The sequence below is a fragment of the Pogona vitticeps genome, chromosome 5 (assembly GCF_051106095.1).
Source record: "Pogona vitticeps strain Pit_001003342236 chromosome 5, PviZW2.1, whole genome shotgun sequence".
NCBI lineage: Eukaryota > Metazoa > Chordata > Lepidosauria > Squamata > Agamidae > Pogona > Pogona vitticeps.
Genome location: NC_135787.1, coordinates 54,974,933 through 54,989,584, shown reverse-complemented (window position 1 = coordinate 54,989,584; position 14,652 = coordinate 54,974,933). Strand labels below are relative to the sequence as shown.

Sequence of the window (14,652 nt, the reverse complement as noted above, 5' to 3'; positions counted from 1 at the left end):
CCCCTCATTGCTTTTCAAACTATATAATCTCTCTTCTACTTCTCCCTGAGGTCATCCTATTCCTCCCTCTCCCTATCTGGGTTCCAGTTTAGCTCCCCTTTTCCTTTATTTTGTGCTTTTCTTTCTTCTCCCCTGCTCCCTCCATGCCCCTATCCCCTTTCCCTTATCCATGTCTCTGTGATATATGCTAAGGCTGAAGCCTGCCTAAAACTAACATCAAAAAGAAGGTGTAAGTATTGACTCCTAGTCCTAAATGGGGTCACGAAGCACCTCTGAGTTACCTTGAAGTATTGCCACTCCTTGTATTCATTTAGATTGCAGTGTGTAATCATAACCTTTGATCCGTCAGGCCCTCTCGTCAAGCACTGGTCATACTGCATGAGCTGGTTAGCTTCATTAATTCTGAAGAGCTAATAATAATAATAAGAAAAATCTCTTAACACTAAATCTTTTACACCAATAACTGTAACAACAATGTAGTCATGCACTATAATAGTTTCCATTTCCAAATAGTACTCGAAGTAGTCTATCTGCCTTTTGCTTTAAGAACTGTTACAGAATTTTACATATATTTAACAAGTCTTTGCGAAGTTAACATACAATATTCAAACAAGCTCTGTGCAAAAAGCAATGAAAGAAAACAAGAGTACACTTCTGATAATGGCCAACGGATTTACAATTATGTGGGAACATGATTCCAGCCAAATCCCCAAAGCATTCATTGATTATGAAATTAAAAATTCATTGATAATTAAATACTGCCATAGCTGTAACATACCAGTCTTCCCCTACTTCCTGACCTTCAAAAGACAGGGAGCTCAATTCCAGCATTCCTGCTGGTGCTAAGAGGTGCTGAAATCTAAAACATCTGGACAGTCCTAGTCTGGGGAACACTGCAGTACACCATGAACTCTGTTTTCCCAATGACTTACCACATTAGTTAAAATTAAGGGAAAGGATGTATATGCACACAATTTCCAAAATTCCAAGATTCTTGGTGTTGTTTAGCAGAAGGAGGTCTTTCAATTTTATAGAAATCTAGGATCTTTCATATAATCTCATGTAATACAGGCAATCTTACTCATAAGAACTGGGTAGCATTGACGTCTTGTGTGCACATGCTGCCTTTGAATACAAACTGGAGACGGCAGCTTGTATTCAACTGTATTCATTACTGTCCACTCACCCTTCCACTGCTGCTGTGGGCTCTGCACTCCCTTCCTATCGCTTCAGAGCTTGCAGTCAACTAGCCACCCCTGGCAGGAGGCAGGACGACGAGCCCCAGTGCCAGGTCGAATAGTGGCTAGTCAACCACGAGCTCTGGAGTGATAGGGAAGTGCAGAGCCCAAAGCAGCAGTGGAAGGGTGAGTGGACCTCCTGATCTGCTCTTATATTACTGCGCTCTAGTAAGAATACACTAGATAAGTAGTCACTGGTTACCTCAAATTCAAATCAGTGGGCTATATCCAGTTGTTTACTCCAAGGAGTATAAATCCACTGAGTACTGGGACTTAAGTCAATATGTATGTAATCCTCATTGACTCATGCTTGGACTTATATCATGACGTATGGCACAATGGGCACTACAGTGTTCCACTGCTCTGCTGGCATAGCAGGAGTGATGTCACCACCAGCAGCAGATTGCCACTAATTAGAGTTCCTGCTTCAATTTTGGGTTGTGCAGAACTTTGTCTCACTGTGCATTAGTCACACACTATCCAAAAGTAAAATAATAACTCTTTAATTAGCATCAATCTGCCATAGCTACTGAACTCATTCTTGCTATGAAGGTGAAACTACGGAATAGAATACTGGCCAATGAATTTTTACCACACATCAGTAATGTAATAAATATATAATATGTTAAAACAAGCAATAAAGATTCTAACACATAAAGTTTATTAGTCAAACGTCGTGATTAAATGTTAACTACAGATGCTGAAAAAAAAGGCAATCCATTTTGTTGCATTTTGTCAATATAATTCCCCCCCAAAAAACTTTGAAATTTACTGGTTATCCAGTCAGTGAAGCAGACTGGATCACCATCCCTGTAGAAGCAGTAGTCTAGAATGAATTACCAATAGAAACCATTTGTGCATTAGTCTCCAATGTAAAGAAACACAAATATGGAAGAGAATGGAAATTAAGGCAAGTGCTCACGTTTTTTTGGTTGGAAGAGTTTGTACCCCAATTCCTTTCAGACACAGAAAGATTGTTGATCTTAAAAAGTAGTCTGAGACCAGTATCCTATCTGGACTAGAAAGGTAATTGCACAGGCTTTCACTCTTTCCTCCCCTCCATCGGATTACTGCTCTTACAACTACTGGCACGATCAATCTTGCAATCAGTGCAAGACGGGGCATGAAAAGGGGAAGAAGCAAGAGTAGGAGGAAAGCTCATGACACTGCCCTTCTAATCCACAGCTCCTGAGTAATGACACTAGCCATTAGCAGGAGCTACATATTTGCAACAACCTACAGTAAAGTAAAGAGGAACACATCTGCTTGCAACACACATGTTGTCTTAATGTTATTCCACATTAAACCATGACATGTAGTTCCAGTCACCCAGCCACTGCTGGGAAGCATCTCTGTTACTGATGGTGCCAGGGACAGGGCTCACCTACTCATCAACACGTGCTGAAAACTGAGTGTCTGGAGCTGTCTCTGTTACATACAGCACTGATGTTACCTGTCTGTCATGGGTTTGGAGGGAAAGTTCCATCCTATGGGGAGTGGAAGGCGGGACATCAGGAGGAGGGGCTGTACTGTATATATATGTGGAGCGTGTGTGAAGGAGAAGGGAGAAGCAGCAGCTGGGAAGAAGAAGCTGGTGTGGGAGTCTGTGTGTCAGACAGGGTACTACTGTGTGTCAGTCAGTACCAACCTGATAGGTTCAGGTGTCTGTATGGTTAGCCAGAACTGATAGGTTCAGGGTCTGTGCTTCAAGTTAAGTGTTCTGTGTGAACCAAACTGTGTGCATGTATGAATGAGACTAAGCCACGTTACTATATCTTATTCACCTGATCATTTTATTTTCCCTGTGTGTGATTTAAATAAACCTTGTTCGTTTATTTGTTTAAAAATCCATCCCTGGTCTGTGTGACTTCTTATAGGGAATGGTTGGTGGCAGCTTAGTTAACGTGTGGCAGATCCCAGTAGGTCTGGGTTTGTCACATTGATTGGTGTCCAGCGTGTGGGATACGACTGGTCCAGTTGTCCAGTGGTCCAGCAAAGCCTTGGCAAGTGTGCCCAGAGCAAGGGGGGTCTAGTCAGGGACAATCTGAGAGCGCGTAGGTAATCTTCTAGGTGTGCCTCACGGGGAGGTGCACTAGTAGAAGAACGTGTAACCTCAGATTGGGGGCTAGATTAGGGAGCTCTGAGGCAGCCTGTTTTGGCGGGAAAAAGCTGAGGCAAAACTGTAAAGTAGAAGTGATCTAGCCTGTCTGCTGAGAGGCCTAGCAGAGGGGGGTAGACTCTAGCTCGCAACTGTTGCAAGTTAGTGCTGAAGGACAGCAGCAATCTATAGAGAAAGCTGGTTCTGAGGCAAAAGAAAAAAAAAAGTGGTCGCTTTATTTTGAGGCTTGACTTTTGAAAGCAGCCTGTTCTGGGGGGGGGGATTATGCCCTTGACTCGAAGCCAAATGGCAGAAATGGGTGAAGGGAAAGACCCCCAGGTTGACCAAGGTTCTGAGGATGAATTTGGCTCAGTGCAAGGTGACAGCACGGGAGAACAGAACCCAGAACTCAGAAAATTGCTCATAGCCCAACAGCATGAACTGAGGGTGAGGGAAATGGAGGAAAGATTAGAGAGAGAGAGAATGGAAAAGGAGGAAAGATTGGAGAGAGAGAAAATGGCATTTGAAAGGGAGAGGGAGAGAGAGAAAATTGCGCTGGAAAAAGAAAGGATGGCGTTTGAGTTAAGAAAATTGGAACTGATGAATCAGAACAATAATAACAATAGGGATTCTGAGGGAGGCCAATTGTCTAAAGCTGACCTGAAGAAATTCCCTGTGTACCACAAGGGAGATTGTCCTGAGGTGTTCTTTTCCCTAGTGGAAAGAGCGTTTGTGGACTTCTCAGTAAGGGAAACTGAGAAGATGACCATCATGCGATCTTTAATCAGTGGCAGCCTTGCTGAAGTTTATTCAGAGATGCCACAGGAACTGATGAAAGATTTTGCAGAGTTTAAAAAACTGGTGTTTGCAAGACATGGGATAAATGCGGAACAGCTGAGGCAAAGATTCAGGTCAATCACCAAGAAACCAGAGCAGACTTTTACCCAAGTGGGGGCCCAAGTGGTGAGGCTGCTAGAGAAATGGCTATCTCAGGAGGGGACAGAGACCTTTCAGCAGCTCAAAGACTTGATAGCGCTGGAACAGTTCTATTCAGTCCTGCATGGGGAACTGAAATTCCAGGTGAGGGAAAGGAAACCGAAATCTGTGGCAGAAGCAGCCGAGATCGCAGATTTTATTTCCCAAATAAGAAAGCCCTTGGGTGAGGGGAAATCTGTAGGTAAACCCAAAGAAACCTACAGCAAGTACTCTCAGGGACCAGGGAAAAGCCAGCAAGGGGGAGGAGCCCATGGTGAAGGGAAGCCCTCAGACATGAAACCAAGACCTCAGATTTTGGAGGGAAAACCAAAACAGGATGAGAAAGACTCAAAATATAGCAGAAAATGTTATTTCTGTCAGGGAAAGGGCCATCTAATCTCAGAGTGTGAGAAATTAAAGCAGCTAAAAGGAATTGTGCCTCAGGATTCGAGTGGAACCAAGCCAAAAGCTGTGTTCTGTGTCCAGAAAGAGCAAGGCTCATTGTCACTGAGGGAGCCTGTTGCCATGGCTACTCAATCTGGAACAGCTACATCTGCTGATCAGGCTGAGGAAAATGGTCCTCTTGTGGAGGTCAAGCGATGCTTACTGGTGAGAACAGATTCTCAGTTGTTTGAAACAGCAGGGGTGGACGTAGGAATACTTGACCATCAGTATCGGGGGCTGCGGGACACTTGTTCCCAGGTGACCCTGTGCCATCCAGATATTATTCCTAGGGAGTATGTAATCCCAAATGAGAGCATGAAGGTGGCAGGGATTGAGGGGCAGGTAATCTCACTGCCAGTAGCGGAGGTACCTGTGAACTTTCAAGGCTGGAGGGGAGTTTGGCGGCTAGCAATGTCATCGACTCTACCAGCAGCCGTGCTCGTGGGAAATGACCTGGCTGAACATGTGAAACGGGTGCTAGTGATTACACGTTCACAAGCCACCACGGGGACAGTTCAGGGGGGTAATGATGAGCCAGAGACGGAAGCAGAGGGGAGTTCAGAAGCTGTGGTGGAAACCTTAACCACAGACAGCCGATTTGGCCAAGAGCAAAAGGCAGACGCCACTCTCCAAAAGTGTTTTGAACAGGTGACTGACGCCCAGCTAACACCTGAAACCCCAGTGAGATTTCTGGAGAAAAAGGGGATTTTGTATAGAGAGACCCTGAGGAATATATCAAAAGGGGGAGATGGGATCCGAAGTCAGCTAGTGGTACCTGAAAAGTATCGCCCCATGATCTTACAAAGGGGGCACTCTGACATGTTTGCTGCGCACTTAGGGGTGAACAAAACACAGCAGAGAATCACACAGAATTTTTACTGGCCTGACATAGGGAAGCAGATCAGGGAGTTCTGTAAACAATGTGATGTGTGTCAAAGGCAGGGGAATAGCCGCGACAGGACCAAAGCAAAGTTGTGCCCTTTGCCTGTGATTGACACTCCGTTCAAATGCATAGGGGTGGATATTGTGGGACCTTTGCCCAAGGCCACAAAGAGGGGGAACAGGTTCATTCTCACCATTGTGGACCATGCCACGAGGTACCCTGAAGCCATTCCCTTGACTAACATTGAAACTAACACAGTGGCAGATGCCTTGGTGGGGTATATGTCCAGGATGGGATTTGCCTCAGAAATAATCACAGATTTGGGAGCATCATTTACATCGAAGCTCATGAAACGCTTATGGCAAATCTGTGGAATTAAGCACAAGGAAACCACTGCCTATCACCCTGAAAGTAATGGGTTAACTGAGAAGTTCAATGAGACTCTAATGCGCATGATTAGGGCTTACTTGGCAGAGAATCCAAACAATTGGGACCAGAAGCTGCAATCCCTTTTGTTCGCTTATCGATCAGTGCCACAAGCCAGTACCGGGTTCAGTCCATTTGAACTTTTATTTGGGAGAAGGGTGAAAGGGCCCCTTGATTTGATCAAACAAAATTGGGAGCAGATCACCCAGGATGACCCAGAAGACATTGTGACATACATAGACACCTTGATGAATGACCTAAAGAAAAACCTAGAGCTAGCAGCAGAGACCCTGCAAGCTCAAAAGGTCAGAAAGAAAGCTTGGGATTACCAGAAGGCCAGGGAGAGGCACTTTGATCCAGGGGAGGAAGTGCTTTGGCCTAGGCTCTGCCAAGAGAGCAAGTGTCAGCTGGGTAGCCCAGAAATAAAATACTTGGGTCACATGGTAGGGGGAGGAGTGATAAAACCCCTGGAGGCCAAGATAGAAGCAGTTCGTGATTGGCCTAGACCCAACACCAAGAAAAAGGTCAAATCATTTCTTGGGTTGGTGGGCTACTACAGAAAGTTCATCCCGAGGTTTAGCGAGATTGCGGCTCCGCTGACCGATCTGACGAGGAAGAAGGCTGATGACCGCATCCCGTGGACCAGCGACTGTGAGGAGGCGTTCCAGAGGTTGAAGCAGGCGCTCATCAACTATCCAGTGCTGCGTGCTCCAGACTTCGACCGGGAGTTCATCATCTACACCGATGCGTCTAACAGCGGGGTATTTATTTATTTATTTATTTATTTATTTGATTTTTACCCCGCCCCTCTAGACCATGTCTACTCGGGGCGGCTAGGAGCAGTTCTTTGCCAGGAGGATGAGAATGGTGACCAGCATCCAGTGTCCTACCTGAGTAGGAAACTCCAGAAAGGTGAGAGACATTTGGCAACCGTGGAGAAGGAGTGTCTGGCCATAGTCTACGCGATCCAGAAGGCCAAGCCTTACATCTGGGGAAGACATTTTATTCTGTGCACTGACCATTCACCACTGCAATGGTTAAAGACAATGAAAACCCACAATAGCAAACTTATGAGGTGGGCTTTAAATCTGCAAGACTATGACTTTGAAGTGAAGGTGGTCAGAGGGTCAGTGAACTGTGTTGCTGACGCCTTGTCAAGAAGACCTGAAGAATGAAGACGGCGAAAGAAACATGGACTATGTATATATGTTGGTGACAAAAGGTTAAATGTACCTGGTTTTTTTGAATTTGGTTTGTATGAATAAAGGTAACTTAATGTATGGTAAATGTTTAACTTAGAGTGTAAGTATAAGTAAGTATGGTATTGTATGTATGTATAACTGTTTTTGTGTGTTTTATCCAGGTTGTTTTTTTGGTGAAAAGCACCTTAGCTTTCCCCCTACAAAACAACTTATAAAGAGGGGAGGTGTTACATACAGCACTGATGTTACCTGTCTGTCATGGGTTTGGAGGGAAAGTTCCATCCTATGGGGAGTGGAAGGCGGGACATCAGGAGGAGGGGCTGTACTGTATATATATGTGGAGCGTGTGTGAAGGAGAAGGGAGAAGCAGCAGCTGGGAAGAAGAAGCTGGTGTGGGAGTCTGTGTGTCAGACAGGGTACTACTGTGTGTCAGTCAGTACCAACCTGATAGGTTCAGGTGTCTGTATGGTTAGCCAGAACTGATAGGTTCAGGGTCTGTGCTTCAAGTTAAGTGTTCTGTGTGAACCAAACTGTGTGCATGTATGAATGAGACTAAGCCACGTTACTATATCTTATTCACCTGATCATTTTATTTTCCCTGTGTGTGATTTAAATAAACCTTGTTCGTTTATTTGTTTAAAAATCCATCCCTGGTCTGTGTGACTTCTTATAGGGAATGGTTGGTGGCAGCTTAGTTAACGTGTGGCAGATCCCAGTAGGTCTGGGTTTGTCACAGTCTCCATTCCCATACAAGAACATTATTGTTCACTAGCAAAGTAGCCAGGAAGCCTCCCAGTTTTTGAGGTAGCTGGGAAGCTGACCAGAGGCGGCCCCAAGAGTAGCTCCAGCAGCTCTGTTTTTGTTGCATGTTGAATGGGTGACCTGCTGCCCTGACCCCAGCACTGCAAGTAGCTGGACAGTGATGGAAGCCCTAGTGCAGTTTTTGAAAGGCAAGATGGCAGCCATTTCAAAATCACTGCAGGGTGTGTTGGGAACAGTGACTGTAGCTGCTATGAATTCCATCTGGTTTTCCCCCCAGAATGTAGTTTCAGCCATAGCTACTTTATTTTTATATGGGGTTTGTTGTATACTATAAACATTGAAGGGACATGGTGGCGCTGTGGGCTAAACCGCAGAAGCCTGTGCTGCAGGGTCAGAAGACCAAGCAGTCGTAAGATCGTATCCACGCGACGGAGTGAGCGCCTGTCGCTTGTCCCAGCTCCCGCCAACCTAGCGGTTCGAAAGCATGCAAATGCAAGTAGATAAATAGGGACCACCTCGGTGGGAAGGTAACAGCGTTCTGTGTCTAAGTTGCACTGGCCATGTGACCACAGAAGATTGTCTTCGGACAAGCGCTGGCTCTATGGCTTGGAAACGGGGATGAGCACCGCCCCCTAGAGTCGAACACGACTGGACAAAAATTGTCAAGGGGAACCTTTACCTTTACCTATAAACATTGAGGTTCAGAACAAAAGATTACACACACACACACACACACACACACACACACACACACACCATTAATATGTTAACTACATGATCATTTTAGAAGGGATAATTCAAACACAAAATTCACAGACTAATTACTTCTTGGCACTCTTTGTAATTAAAATGTCTTATTTGGGGATTACTTACTTGGTTTCCTCCCATTCTGTGGCATGGTCCAAGTTCCACAAATCCCCCATTGGTATGCCCCATACTATCTATGCAGTATGCAGTTTCAAGGCCTCTAATCTGAAACACATTTAAAGTTTACACTATAGCTAAACATTTGAGCATAAAATTATAAAGACCCTCAAACTAAGTTAGGAGAAAACATAGTATTTGGGGATTTCTGAGTCAATGTAAACAACTCACTAAGTACCAGGCTCAATATGCTAGATCAGGGGTCTCCTAACTTTTCATATATGTTCCACGTTTTCAAGGCCGAAGGAACATGCCCATGTACGCCCGGACTCCCGCCCGTGCACGCATGCCCACACTCCCGCATGAACAGGATGAAGGGAACGGACCTGAGCCTGCGACATTCTCCGGGGCAGATAAAAAGGCAAAGCGGGCCAGATGTGGCCTATGGGCCGTAGTTTCGAGACCCCTGTGCTAGAGCTACTTAAAAAGTCACACAATATATCAAGGGTTATTAAAGATGAAGAAAAAAATGTAATTGCTCTTTAATAAAAGTAGAAGCAATAGATTTAAAATTAGGCAATAGCTTTGTGTACAAAGTTTGCTTGCCAATTAGTTCAAAAGCATGGGAAGAAGGTTTGCCTTTCTTTACTAAATAGTATCTATATCCTCAATCATTTTTCTATACCGAAGTGAAGCTGGTCCAAAAATATTTGCAACAATTGTAACTCCCAAGATTACATCTCCAAATTTCTATAAAGCCAGAAGAGAACGCATAAAAAGGAGTAAAACATAATAATGATAAGGTTTAAAGAGAGATACTTCAATCATGTTTCTGCACAATGGCCCTACCAAGACATTTTTATAGAAAGCATTTGCTGCATGACTTATGAGCTCTACAAAACAACCCTGTATCTTGCAGGCAAAGAAAGAAGAGATCACTCTGGGTGATTCATCTCCAGTTCTTCTATATCCAGTGAAAAAAAGGTTTCATGTTAAAAAAGGCAACTTCCTGCACCTTCTGCCAGAGATTGCTTCTCTTTAATATGCTTCACTGTATATACTTGGCAAATGATAGTAGCCAATTATATATCAGTGACAGCACAGAGAACTTTGCAGTTGTTACTAACCTTACTTCAAAATCTTAGTTTTGTTTTGCTTTTACCTTTCTCTGTAGTCTTAATTCTTCAAGCTAAGTGCCGAATCATTTAATGCTGTGTATTATTTTAACTCATCAGGAACATGCAGACTTGAAAGGCAGACCTCTGTTGGCTTATTCCTTTCTGAACTGCTCTGCACCTATGTATGTATGTATGTATGTATGTATGTATGTATGTATGTATGTATGTATGTATGTATGTATGTATGTATGTATGTATGTATGTATGTATGTATGTATGTATGCGCACGCGTCGTTTATATACCTCCCCTTTAGTGCACAGCACTATTCTGGGCAATGTACATAAAAACAGTAATATAACTCCCAATGACAGTGAGATAACTGTAAGAAGTGTAAGCCATAAAAGTTCATGCTAAAATAAAATGGTTAGTCTTAAAGGTGCCACAAGGTTCTTTGCTCTTTGGCAGAAAGAACACATGTGCAAGGGACAGCTGAAAAATTAAAAATTACTAAGAGATAGAATGTGTGTTGGTGCAATATGAACTGGTTCTTGGCATTCAGTAAGACATTTCTCTAATTATGGCAATGAAGGAACAGTTCCATAGAAACATTTTCTTGCACTTGATGGCAACAAAGAATTTTGCACTTCCACTTTTAGTATTTAGCAAGAATCTCCTGTTTGAACCTGTCTTCTTCCCCTAAATATATGCTTTGCCCTAACAGGCATCCCTCTCACTATGTTTCAGCTCTCCATTTTTTATATACTACAGCTTGGATGAAATCTATTCAGAGGTGTCTGGGCATAAAAAATCATGCCCCATGTAGGGGTGGATGATTTCCAAGAACCTGAGACCCAAAATTCTCTGATGACAGACAAGAACAACTGCTTTAATAATTTCCAAACTGCTGAGCTAGAAAGATAAAACAGATTTATAATGTCATATTATTTAATGTGCAGTCAGTAATACAAGCAATAAAAATTGGTGCCACATTTTCTTTCTTAAAAATGTTTCCAATACAAGTGGATTACATAGTAAGTGTTACAGAAATTTTATCAGTCCATGATAATCTCAAATTTAGAAAGAAGCGGCTCAAAAATGCAATACCAAGGAATGAGATGCCTATCAACATTTCATTGTTTTTAGACCAATTTACTGCTGTATTCAGAAGGTGTACAACTTTTGAAGATATGTAATGGAAGCAGATAAAAACATCTAAATGAGAGAAGAGTACAAAATAAAAAACAATCCAGGAAGTTTGTTAAAAATTGCTGGTGAATTGGTTTGGGTTTGTTAAAAACAATGAACCTAAATTGACCTGAACCACAAACCTTTTTTGCAAGTTCACAAACATTTTGGTTCATTCTGACCCCTCCAGCCTCTCCCCACCCCCTTCCCACTGTCCCTGTTGCCTCCCTACCTAGTCCTGTAGCCTAAGCCACCTTCTTGAAACATAATAGGCCTGGCTTCCCTTCCAGGAGCTGGCCCCCCCCCAGAATGAGCCCAAAAGTTGGTGAAATTGCCAAAACAACACCACCACCACCCAGTTTGTGGTTCAGGTCAGTTCAGGTTCATTGATTTTGACAAACCCGAACTAGTGATTTTTGTCTACCGCCCCCGTCACCTCCCTAACTGGTCCTGTCACCTCCCCCTCTTCTTTTTCCTCCTCTTGTGCTGCTGCCGTCTTGAGAGATAAGCTTCCCTTCCCTTCCAGAAGCTAGACCTGCAGTCTCTGCACATGGCATCTGCCTATCAGCTGATGGCCGGCTGACTGCACATCTGGCTTCTGGAAGCGAAGCTCGCCCTGTCTCTCAAGATGGCAGCAGCAAAAGAGGAGGAAAAAGAAGAGGGGGAGGTGACAGGACCAGTTAGGGAGGCGGTAGACAGGCTGTGGGCCTGCAAATGGGTGATCCAGTGCTAAGCATGCCAGATTGCTCATTTACAGTGATGGAGGAGGAGGCAGCAGGGCCAGGCATGGAGGCAATGAGGGCAGTGGGAAGGGGGAGGTCTGGGACTGGGGGGCTTTAGTTTTTCTCCTCCCCCCAGGCACAAATATTTATTTTTTTAAAAAGTGGGTTTTGGTAGTTTTTTTAAAAAGGTGGATGGTTTGCAACTCATGGGTAGCCACGAACCACCATTTTTGTGGTTCATGGCCATCTCTAATCTGAAAACATCTAGACCTTAATGTTCTAGCTCTTTCCCTGCACAAAGACTCCCCCCACCCCCACCTCCTGAAGAAAAGTCTGCAGTTATTCCAAGGCATTCTGAAATAATGGCTTGGATGAGGAAGTGAATCTAAGAAAACAATACACTTACCTCTCCCCACTCCACATTTTTAGGTGGTAAAGGATAGTGAGAAGTAATATCATAAGCAATCTCTTCCATGAACCATTTAAAGCTTTTACATCTGTGATCTTCACGAAATTTCTTTAGGTCAGATATGTCACCATAGGCTAGCGCTTTTGTCTCAGGGCGACTAGCATAGAAGTAATCTTTGTATTCATCCCACCAGACCTCCACAACACGGACATAGTTCTGTGAAAAAGAACATTACTGTATACATTTTATAAACAGGGAAGATAAGTATCTAAACAACTTTTCCAGCTGTCCCAGTCCATTCACATCAGGGGTAGGGGATGGTATGATTTGGGAGAAAATAACATCAGCATTTACTATGTGCTATTTATATTTTCTAATTTGTGATTAATCAAAATATAAGCATTAATAATGTGCATTTTTGGAAAACGTCTAGGGTATATAAAGTGCGTAATGCAAATTCAACACACGCAAGAGAGCTGAAAAACTGAGTTGGGGAAAAACTTTAAGAAACTTAATCAATTACTAATGGATAGAATGCTTTAGTGAGTGACTCTGCTGATGAGAGCTTGGAAATGTTATTTCAAAAGTGAAAAGTCTTGCAAAAAAAACACACTTCACTTCTAAGGTACTACTTTTTAATTTATTTTAATCACCTAAAATGGACAAATATCCACTCACAAAAAATCTGTTTGAAAGTAATGATTAAATGTTCCCAAAAAATCTACAGTAGCATTAGTATTAATTACATTATTTTTTTCAAAGTAACAAACTGGATCATTGATTACTCCAAAAAGTAATATACTTGCCATGTCGTTACTTGTTACTTCCAAGCTGTGTTCCTTATAAAGTCTGAATTTGTGTAAATTGTTTAACTTATCATTCACACATCAATAGTGTTTAAAGGCTTTACCTTTAGAGTAGGAGATGATCCAACATATGCTGGAGGTGGATTTCCTTGCCATCCCTGGAGACGATAAATGTGTCCAACACGAGAACAAGGGACAAACAGCAGCTTCCCTCCACACTGCCAAATCTGAAGATCAAAACAAAAGGAATTTAAATAGGTAAAAGAGACATTGTATTCATCAGCTGATTTTAGAATATCAGAAGACAGTGGTATTTCATCACGTTGCTGGTATTTGCCATTATTACTTTGCATGATTTTCTGGATCACTATCAGGATACTCAAGGAAATACTACTCACAGCAGCATGTCAAGTGGCTTATGTCTCATCTGTAACAAAAACTATCCAATTATTGGCATACAGTATTAATAGGTAATACAATTGAAAGTATTTAACTGGATTTTAACCAATTTCCAAAGTCATGTCTGCAGGTAATACTAAAAACCCACTTCATTTAATGTTCATATAATAAAATCAAAATGATACAATGGCATAGGGAAACAATCTTACAGGTCATTTTAGAGTGCTTATTAAATTTTTAAGATAAAATATTAAATAACTGTAATTGTTTCAACACACTGAGGAATTTTAACCACAGTTTCCAAATGCATTAGTGGGATTATTGAATCTCTTCCACTGCAATGAGCTTGGGTACAGTCCACAGACACCACATCTCCCTTTCCTATGAGGAAAGGCCTTATCATTAAGCCAACTATTTTACTTTGTTGACATTATTTTTTATCTCATTTATTAGAGAAACAAAACCTTTGATGTAAATTATTTCTTGTAGAAAGTTTTGCTCAAAAGTAGATTTCATCTTTGCTTCCAACACATTTTGCCCTCTTTCACATAACTTTATGAAATCATATGGAAAGCCCAGTTCCCAAATACAGTATATCACGTGAGTACACCCCCTCACATTTCATAAATATTTTAGCATATCTTTTCATGTGACAACACTGAAGAAATGACACTTGGCTACAATGGAAAGCAGTGAGTATATAGCTTGTGCAACAGTGTAAATGAGCTGTCCTCTCAAAATAATGCAACACACAGCCATTAATGTTTAAACCACTGGCAACAAAAGAGAGTACACACCTAAGTGACAATGTCCAAATTGGGCCCAAGTAGCAATTTTCCCTCCCTGGTGTCATGAGACCCGTTAGTGTCACAAGTCTCAGGTGTTAAGGTAGAGAAGGTATTATCGCTTTCACTCTCTCAGACTGGTCACTGGAAGTTCCATATGGCACCTCATGGTAATGAACTATCTGAGGATCTGAAAAAACGAATTGTTGCTCTACATAAAAATGGCCTAGGCCGGTATAAGCAGATTGCCAAAACCCTGAAACTGAGCTGCAGCATGGTGGCCAAGACCATACAGCGGTTTAACAGGACAGGTTCCACTCAGAACAGGCCTCACC

The 14,652-nt window shown here is 42.6% G+C and overlaps 1 protein-coding gene across 2 annotated transcripts in view; it reads right to left on the bottom strand.

Moving 5' to 3' along the window:
* Positions 1-14,652, bottom strand: part of GALNT7 (polypeptide N-acetylgalactosaminyltransferase 7) — a 65,306-nt gene that overhangs the window by 6,056 nt on the left and 44,598 nt on the right. For both annotated transcript variants that reach the window (XM_073001452.2, XM_020802119.3), the window contains exons 8-11: positions 13,238-13,360; positions 12,325-12,543; positions 8,902-9,000; positions 282-410 (exon numbers count right to left, since the gene is read on the bottom strand). In XM_073001452.2, coding sequence (XP_072857553.2) covers positions 282-410; positions 8,902-9,000; positions 12,325-12,543; positions 13,238-13,360 — 570 coding nt within the window. The remainder of the gene's footprint in view (positions 1-281; positions 411-8,901; positions 9,001-12,324; positions 12,544-13,237; positions 13,361-14,652) is intronic.